The sequence below is a fragment of the Brassica napus genome, chromosome C5 (genome assembly GCF_020379485.1).
Source record: "Brassica napus cultivar Da-Ae chromosome C5, Da-Ae, whole genome shotgun sequence".
Classification (NCBI taxonomy): domain Eukaryota; kingdom Viridiplantae; phylum Streptophyta; class Magnoliopsida; order Brassicales; family Brassicaceae; genus Brassica; species Brassica napus.
This window is the reverse complement of record NC_063448.1, coordinates 54,505,127-54,514,650: the sequence shown is the minus strand read 5'-3', so window position 1 is coordinate 54,514,650 and position 9,524 is coordinate 54,505,127. Positions and strand designations below refer to the sequence as shown.

General features: G+C 38.5%; 1 protein-coding gene and 1 non-coding gene across 2 annotated transcripts; one reads left to right on the top strand and one right to left on the bottom strand.

Annotated features, from left to right (window-relative positions):
* The first annotated feature begins 2,277 nt into the window (after positions 1 to 2,277).
* LOC106345646 lies at positions 2,278 to 2,916 on the top strand. Its single transcript, XM_022702954.2, has 3 exons — positions 2,278 to 2,411; positions 2,485 to 2,627; positions 2,706 to 2,916. Exons 1-3 carry the CDS (start codon positions 2,318 to 2,320, stop codon positions 2,805 to 2,807), a joined length of 339 nt encoding a protein of 112 aa, XP_022558675.1. The 5' UTR covers positions 2,278 to 2,317; the 3' UTR covers positions 2,808 to 2,916.
* Positions 2,917 to 8,923: 6,007 nt separating this feature from the next.
* Positions 8,924 to 9,030, bottom strand: LOC125588240. Its single transcript, XR_007324628.1, has one exon. It is a non-coding gene; the product is annotated as a small nucleolar RNA R71 (small nucleolar RNA).
* Between the last annotated feature and the right edge of the window lie 494 nt (positions 9,031 to 9,524).

Genomic DNA, 9,524 nt, shown 5'->3' with positions numbered 1-9,524 from the left:
TCAAAATCTATGTGTTTACCAGAAAATATTGAATTTTTTCGGTAAACGTTTGATATATTGAAGCCTATAATCTTTAGATTTGTTTTAAAATTTATAACCACATTATACATTTGTATTAATTTATACTAAATTTATTTTCATGGTACATGAACCTAGTTCTAATTTTTATCAATTAATTAAGAAAAACTGCAAATAATCCCTAAATCAGTGAACTAACCACTATAAAATTGTTATTCCCAAGAGAAACGGGGAAAACAAAGGTTCCAAACATCTTTGTCCTTTATCATATGTTATTGCAGTATTCAACTATGATTTAAAACAGTATTGTCATATTTTTTGAATTTTTCTCAAAATCTATGTATTAAGCCCATATGAAAATATTGAGTTTTTCGGTAAATGCTCTATATTTTGAAGCCTAAAATATTTAAATATGTTTTAAAATTTATAACCACATTATACATTTGTATTAATGTATGCTAAACTCCTTTTATTAGTACATTGACATCGTTCTAATTTTTTAACAATTAAATTAGCAAAACTGCAAATACTCCCTAAATTAGTGGACTAACCACTATAAAATTGCTATTCCCTAGAGAAACGAAGACAACAAAGGTTCCAATCTTCTTTGAACTTCATCATTATTGCAGGATTCAACTATGTATTAAAACAGTATTGTCAGATTTCTTGAAGTTTTCTCAAAATCTATGTGTTAACCCCCACGAAAATATTGAGTTTCGATAAATGCTCCATATATTGAAGCTTATAATCTTTAGATTTGTTTTAAAATTTATATCCACATTACCCATTTGTATTAATGTATGTTAAACTCCTTTTCATAGTACATGGACATAGTTCTAATTTTTTATCAATTAATTTTGTAAAACTGCATATACTTTCTAAATTAGTGAATGAACCACTATAAAATTGCTATTCTCTTGTGAAACGGAGACAACAAAGGTTCCAAACCTCTTTGTCCTTCATCATATGTTATTGCAGGATTCAACTGTGTATTAAAATAATATTGTCATATTTTTTGATTTTTTTCTCAAAATTTATGTGTTAACCCCTACGAAAATATTGAGTTTTTCGGTAAATGCTCTATATATTGAAGCCTATAATTTTTAGATTTGTTTTAAAATTTATAATCACATTATAGATTTGTATTAATGTATGCTAAACTTCTTTTCATGGTACATGAACATAGTTCTATTTTTTTATCAATTAATTTAGCAAAACTGCAAATAATCTCTAAATCAATGGACTAACCACTACAAAATTGATATTCCCTAGAGAAACGGATACAACAAAGGTTCCAAATCTCTTTGAACTTCATCATATGTTATTGCAGGATTCAACTATGCATTAAAACAGTATTATCATATTTTTGGAATTTTTCTCAAAATCTATATGTTAACCCCTATGAAAATATTGAGTTTTTCGGTAAACGCTCTATATATTGAAGCTTATAATCTTTAGATTTGTTTTAAAATTTATAACCAAATTAAAAATTTGTATTAATGTATGTTAAACTCCTTTTCGTGGTATATGGACATCGTTCTAATTTTTTATCAATTAATTTAGTAAAACTGCATATACTTTCTAAATTAGTGGACGAACCACTATAAAATTGTTATTCTCTTGAGAAACGGAGACAACAAAAGTTCCAAACCTCTTTGACCTTCATCGTATGTTATTGCAGGATTCAACTATGTATTAAAACTGTATTATCATATTTTGACTTTTTCTCAAAATCTATGTGTTAACCCCTATGAAAATATTAAGTTTTTTGGTAAATGCTTTATATATTGAAGCATATAATCTTTAAATTTATTTTAAAATTTATAACCACATTATACATTAGTATTAATGTATGTTAAACTCATTTTCATGGTACTTGAATTATGTAACATTTTAACATGAATTAATTGAAAAACTGGAACCGAATTATATACTCAAAATCATTTTGAATATTTACAGTTTCCAACTGTGTCACATAAATTAAATAAAAAATTGAAATAAACGAACCGAAACCGAATCAAATTTCTTAAACATCTAAATTAAACCTATATTTCTAGATCAAAAACCAAAATAAACCGAGCCGAATCAATATCCGAAATGTCGATGATTAGTTTATCCTATTATTGAACGCGAAAAACCGAAAACATGATGGAACATGAGTATGTGTACCATTATCCAAGAACAGCCTAGGTGGGCCCACCAAAACAGGCCTATAGTACAGATGTTAAGCCCGGGTTAAGAAAAGAGGAGACACAAAGAAAGAAGAACTGTTGAAGAAGAAACCCTAAATTTTGCTGTCATGCTGTTTGTGAGACCCGTCCTTACGCAGTATTATCGCCGAGGAAAATCACTTGGTCGTCGTGATTTCTCTTCGCCGCATAGTTTCTACAATAGTATATCTCATTTTTTTTTATGGATTTAAACAAAGAAAAAGAAGCTGAATGGTCCTTGTTCACTCTGTTTCAGATGTTGACGTTGTGCTGAAGTCGGGAATCAATGTGATTAAGGGTATGTTTAACACCTCTGTTGGACTGGGTCTTGGAACTGGTTTGGGTTACCTAATCATGGGCAGCAGTAATTCATCAGAATATGCTCAGCAAGTTGAAGAGGTAAAACAAAATCACTTTCCTATCTCTCTTCAACACATCATTTCAATCGTTTTGACCATCTTGTTGTTGTGCTTCCAGGACTGGGAGAGAAGGAAGCTGGAGCTAGAGGAGTCTGAAGCAAACTTGGAGCGCTTGCAAAAAAAGTATGGAGTCAAATTAACGAGATGTCTAATAAGTTAAAAACTTTGTTATCAAATACTATGACTCTGTAATAAATAATTAAATCCTTTCTAAACCTTGATATGTGATGGCGTCTTTCATATAAGGTGGTTTTTTTTTTGGTTCTATATTTAACTGACATTCCAAGATTGACAGTTCTGAGCTCAGCATTGCTACTGATGATCAAGGAGAAAATCAATGCAACAACATGGATTAGTATTATGAAGCTATAAGGCTTTTTCCAATGCCATCAAAGAGTGGAGCAAATCCAAAAACAAATAGTAAGTGCATGATTACCATCAAGCTGTTCAAGATAGTAAACATCTAACGGGACGAAGCTTCTCAAAATGAGGGAGAAGGTTACGCTCTGGCTCCCGTCAAAACAACAGTAACTAAGTACAACCGAATGAACCAATTAAGAAACTAACAGCGGAGAACCTTATACCGGAGAAACGCCCGAGAAACCTTTTTATCTACTTATGCCTTCTCATGGGCTTTTAAACTGTTTGGTTTTGATTCATATATATGTTTCATCTGTTGTGCTGACTGTGTTACAGTTACTAGTGTAGATAAGTGTTGTGTTTGTGTAGTCATAGGACGTTTAAGCGGATTCAATGTCGTTATTGTTCTGTAAGCTGTCAATATGTTCTCATGAAGGGTTTGAGAGATAGTTGCCTCCTAGATGGAGGATTTTAGACTAAGGGCTTGACTGGTTCAAGCGCAGCGGTTGCGGTTGCAGTTGCGGGAGTTTGCGGATGCGGGTGGTTGCCGTTTCTAGCGGTTTTAAGAGATTTGTACGACTGGTTCTGCTGTTAGAAATTGGTGCGTTTGCGGGATACTTATGACTGGTTAACTATCAAATGCAACATCGGTTAAATAATAAATTAACAATATTTACATTTATATAATTATAAAATATCAAAATCATAATATTATAATAAATATAAAAATTATATTTAGAAAGTTATAGTTTTAAATTTTTTAGAATTATAGAAAATATTTTTATTTTAAAATTTTATAAAATATAATAGATATATTTTAGTATTTTTATAATTCCAATTTAATTTTTTTATTAAATATTTTTATTTTTGTATTTATATTGTTTTTTTTAAAATAAAAAAAATTATCCTCCCGCATCAGTCCGCAACCGCAAACGCTAGCTGAAACCAGCTTTTGAATTTATGAAGTTTAGAGCGGTTTGAAGCGATTTATTGCAAAACGCCAACAACCGCTACCAACAGCAAAATCTGCGTTTGCGGGTGATAGCGGGAAAACCAATCATACCCTAAGTTAATTAATGCATCAACTCACTCCTGAATGTTCATCTTAAGAGGGAAACAATTTTTTTTAAGAAAATAGGCTGAAACACAAAAAAATAGATAAATTTTAAGATTACACAAATTTGAAGGTGCAACAAACATAATGCACAAGTGAGTTCCAATAAACACCAAACAAAGTATCCAACACAATCACGTATAATTTTTTTTTGTCTAAACTAAAATAAAGTTAAAAATAAATTACAAAAGTCTTAGTTTATTTTTTTTTTTGAAACACATACTTTCATTCATTCAATGCTCTAAACATTGTTTGGTGAGGCCATTAAGGCTAGCTCAGCAGACAACACCTGCTTAGCCAAAGAGTCTGCATCTATGTTTCTCTAACGAGAGATCCAGGTAAAGGAAACAAAATCAAAAGATAAAGCAACGGCTTCAATATCAGCTACAATGCCGTAGAGTTCGGCCAGCGGGTGGTCGAAGGTTAAAGCCTTGATGAGTTGTGCGCAATCAGACTCGCAGCGAATCTTTGTGAGACCAAGGTCTCTGCATTTCTCCACTGCTTCTCGTAACGCCATTCCTTCAGCTATAAGCGGAGAGCCTACAAAACGCATCGGCGAGGAGAAAGAGGATACTCTGTTTTGTGTCTTAATAGTCCAGCCAAGACCTGCAATTTTGTTAGTTTCGTTCCAAGACGCATCCGATCGTACCATTACACAATTATCCTGCGGAATTACTCTAACAGGTTGACTACGTCGCGGTACAGGGGCTAGCCCTTGACTGGAGTTCCACTCCCTGGCTGCTGCTATAGCCATTGACATGACCTCAGTCACCAGGAAACCTTTATCCTTGAAGACCAAGCTATTTCTTGCTTTCCAAATTTGCCAGAGAATCCAGGGTGCTAGTGCTCCCATTGAGAGGCCCGTAGGAGGAAGGTTTTTTCGAGAGCATAGGCTGTTCCATTCACTCCGTAATTCTATTGTTCCGCTGTAGTCATTGCTCGGCCACACTGGTGCTGATTTCCAGACCTGTTTAGCAAAGTTGCAGTGCAAGAACAGATGATCAATAGATTCGGGGAGACCACATAATTTACACTTTCCGTCGACTTTAATCTGTCTTGCTACCAGTTGCTCACCAACCGGCAGGGCTCCATGAAGGGTTTTCCACACGAAGAGTTTTACTTTGGGTGCAGTGTGAAGTTTCCAGACGTTTTTCTTCCAATTAAAGCCTGGATTTCCTTGGGGCAGAAGTGCTTGATCCAAGTGTAGTGGTAGAGCAGCAGAGTAACCTGTCTTTGTCGTAAATTCTCCTGTTGCAGACTTCAGCCACATAAGTTTATCCGGAGCTCCACTCAAGCTTGGTTTCAGAAGTCTGATTTTGTTTTCCTCAAAGGGGAGAAATTGGCGGATCTTCGCAAGGTCCCACTCATTTTTCTCTGCTAGAAAGAGATCAGATACCTTAAGCTCAACGAGAGCCTCGGGAGCAGGACCCATAGGACTTTCTTTTTGAGAGAGGCTCAGCCAAGCAGAGTCCCAAACGTTGAGGCTTTCTCCGTCCCCAATTGCCCATCCAGAGTTCTCAACTATAATATCTCTTCCACTCATAATACCACGCCATCCATGAGAGCACGAGCTACCAATAGAGACCGAGAGAAAATCTCCCGAGGGACAATATTTCCCAAACAGGATCCTTCCAAGCAAGCAGTAGGGATTTCGAATGAGTCTCCAGCTGAGTTTAGCTAAGTAAGCATCATTGATGCTCTGGATGTCTCTGAAATCTAAACCACCTTCCTCTTTGGGGAGAATCAGTCTCGACCAGGCTATCCAAGCTATTTTATTACTGCCGCTACTATTATCCCACCAAAATCGAGTCAATGAAGATTGGATGCTCTTGCAAAGGGAAACTGGGAGTTGAAAGCAAGTCATGGCAAATGACGGGATTGGGGAAAGCACACTTCTGAGCATCGTCATCTTTCCCGCTGTGGAGAGGAATCTGTTGGACCATCCGGCCGCTTTCTGTTTTATCCTATCGACAATGGAAGAGAACAAGTCTCGCTTTTTCCTGCCAAAGAGTTCGGGGAGTCCCAAGTACTTGCCCGTGCCTCCTTCTTTTTGGATCGAGAGAGTGTCCCTGACTGTAGTTTTCAGCGATAGCGGAGTTCTTTTCGAGAAGGTAATGGTGGACTTTTCGGTGTTGATTGACTGACCAGAGGCTTCCTCATATTGAGTTAAGATTTTCTGAAGAGCTTCACTGCTTTTCTTACTTGCTCGTGTGAAGAACATAGTATCATCGGCAAAGAGAAGGTGGTTTAGTCGAGGACTCCCCCGAGCTACACAAATTCCCTTTAGAGAACCCTCCGCTTGCGCTCTGTTACATAGACCCGAGAGAACCTCACTACACAGTATAAAAATGTATGGTGAGAGTGGGTCTCCTTGACGGATTCCCCTACTCGGTGTGACTTTTCCTCTAGGCGAGCCGTTGATGAGGAAAGAGTACGTAACAGTGAATATACATTGCATCAATAGAGCAATCCATTTCGGGTGAAAACCCAACCGGTGCAGCACACACTGGATAAACTCCCATTCTAACCTATCATAGGCTTTGCTCATGTCGGTTTTTACCGCCATAGAACATCTCTTTTCCGCGTCCGAAGTCTTGAGATAATGGAGGATGATATCTTGCATATTTCCATTATCTTATCCATTCATCCATGTGCATTTTGATCATATAGACTAGGATTTAGTCATGTTTAGGTTACATTTTGCATACATGAGTCTCTATCAGGTGTTGGAGTGCCATATGGAGTTCTTGGGGCTATTTGGATGCATTTGGAGCTCAAAGGAGGTGAAATATGTGATCATTGGACGAGCAGAGCAGGGGAGCGAGGTTCCGCAGCGACGTCATGAGGTCGCTCCAAAGCACCTCTCAGAGCGACCTAGCTGAAGCGACCCCGTGAAGTCGCTCGCCATACTCACCCCGTGAAGCGACTTGCCCAGAGCGACGTGCCGAGGTCGCTCGCATCTCACACCCCTCTCGGAGCGAACTCCTAAAGCGACGCCATGAAGTCGCTCGCGTTCTCGTCACTCCGAACAGTCTTAGATGACCCTGGAGCGACCTCTCAGAGCGACCTATCAAGGTCGCTCCCGATCCAGAGCGACCCGTTGGAGCGACACACCAAAGTCGCTCGGGACCTCTCGCCCGGAGACACCAAAAATCGGCCCTGGAGCGACCTTCCGGAGCGACACCTGCAAGTCGCTCCGCGTTATTTTGCTGCCGAAAATCATGACTTCTCAAGGACCTTTTTGCAATTTATTTTGGACGTTTTACATTTCTAAAACCTATGTTTTAAACATCTTTGGGAGCCACCAGGGCAGATTATCTTTTGATCTATTGAGAAATACACAAAAACTCTCTTGAGAAGTTCATCTCTTGGATTTTGATTGTTATGTTCTTGTGTTCTTGTTGATTTCTTATCTATTTCTCTACATGATTAATCTGAAATCCAATATGGGTTTAAGAGGAATCATGGAGATTAGTGAGTAATCACCTTTTGAATTCATGGGTTAGGGAGATTAAGGGTGATTAGGTTAGTTCTAGGATGTTATAGTGTAGATCATTCTTGTTCCTTGCTAGTAGAGTATTCCTAATGCATCTTCTGAGTTGGCCACTCAAAAGTTGATCAATAGGCATTTCCCACCCGAAAGGTGTTTGATGAAATGCCTGAGACAACTCTCCTAGGCTTTTAGTATACTTTGCCAAAGACATTTGTTGTTAAAGGTGCTAAGATAGCTAATAGACTTGTTAGTAATGATTGCTTTCATATTATTCAACCAAAGACATTTGATGTTTGAGATATGTTAGCAAATGAGCATTTATCTAGACATAGAGCTTGCTTAGAATTGTGTCTAGGCTTAAGGTCGATAGTTTGATTGATCATTTGTCATCCTTAGTTCGAAACTTGATCACCCAAGGTCTAATCCCTATGCCCATGAGTTCTCTTTTCCCTTAGTCAAGAAAGTATCATTTTGTTATTGCTTTCTAGTATTAGTAGTAGTTTAAAACCCATCTAAATCATTGGTTGCACTTAGATTAAGCGAGTACTTGCATTCTCAGTGCTTTGATATCCCTCAGAACTGGTTCGACAATCTTTTATACTACAAAATTTGTCTTAGGAGCCTTGAAAACTCTTAACATCAAATTGGCGCCGTTGCCAACTTCTGAGTAGATTTGAACATTGAGATTTAGTCACTTACTTGACTAAGTCATTTTTATTTTCTTTTGTTACTGATTCTTCTTCTTCACCTAACTTTAACTTTCAGGTGTATGAACTTGAGGAGCAGGGGTCCAACAAACCTAGTTCCAATAGTAGCAGACATCAGAGCTTTAGAGAGGGAGTGTGTTCGAGCTAGAAGAGAAGAAGAACAACAAGCTCACTTGCAGCGATTGGATATTGATATGGCAGATCCACCGCAAGGGGCAGAACACCAACCGCGGGCAGCTCGACCCATTGGTACTTATGACCGGCCCAACATTCATGGTCACAGACTGGGAATCCAAGCACCGGCTGTGGCAGCCAACAACTTTGAGGTCAAGTCAGGACTCCTCAACGTGATCGAGAACAACAAGTATCATGACTTAGCTCTAGAGGACCCATTTGACCACTTGGACAAGTTCGACAGCTACTGTGGGTTGTCAAAAACCAATGGTGTGTCCGAAGATGCCTTAAAGCTCAAGCTATTCCCTTTCTCTTTGGGGGATAAGGCACGTCAGTGGGAGAAGTCTCTACCCAGTGACTCTATCACCACTTGGGATGATTGCAAGAGAGCATTCTTGGAGAAGTTCTTCTCATCCTCAAGAACTGCTAAGCTGAGAAATGAGATCTCCAGTTTTCAACAGAAGAACTTGGAAGGCTTCAGTGAAGCCTGGGAGCGATTCAAGGGCTACCAAGCTCAATGCCCACACCATGGTTTCTCTAAGGAGAGCTTCCTGAGCACATTCTACCGTGGTGCTCTTCCTAAGTACAGGGCCAGACTGGATACAGCTAGCAATGGGTTCTTCTTGGGGAGAACTGAGGAAGATGCAGAGGAGCTGGTTGACAACATGGTAAAGAGTGATGCAATCTACAGTGGAGACCACGACAAAGGCAGTCGAACAGATGATAAGCAGACGAGGAAAGAGTTGAAAGCTCTACAGGATAAGATAGACATCCTCCTTGCTGATAAAGCCACACAAGAGCAGCTGCACTTTGTTGGTAACCCAAGCCAAGAGACACCACCTGTTGTCCATGAGGTTGAGGGTTTGGAAGGTCAGGAAGAGCTGTGTTTCATCAACAATAATGGTAGCTGGTACAAAAAAGAGCCCAACTTTCAGTACAACAACTACCAACAGAAATCCTATCCCAACAACCAACAGAGTGGTTATCCGCCTCGAAACAACCAGCAAGGCAGCTATCAACCTCAGCAAA

Bases quoted from the DNA above. Each gene is read 5' to 3' on its own strand.
- LOC106345646 (XM_022702954.2), top strand. From the start codon at position 2,318: ATGCTGTTTGTGAGACCCGTCCTTACGCAGTATTATCGCCGAGGAAAA. The intron at 2,412-2,484 runs GTATATCTCATT...ACTCTGTTTCAG, and splicing joins GCCGCATAGTTTCTACAATA to ATGTTGACGTTGTGCTGAAG. The intron at 2,628-2,705 runs GTAAAACAAAAT...TTGTGCTTCCAG, and splicing joins ATGCTCAGCAAGTTGAAGAG to GACTGGGAGAGAAGGAAGCT.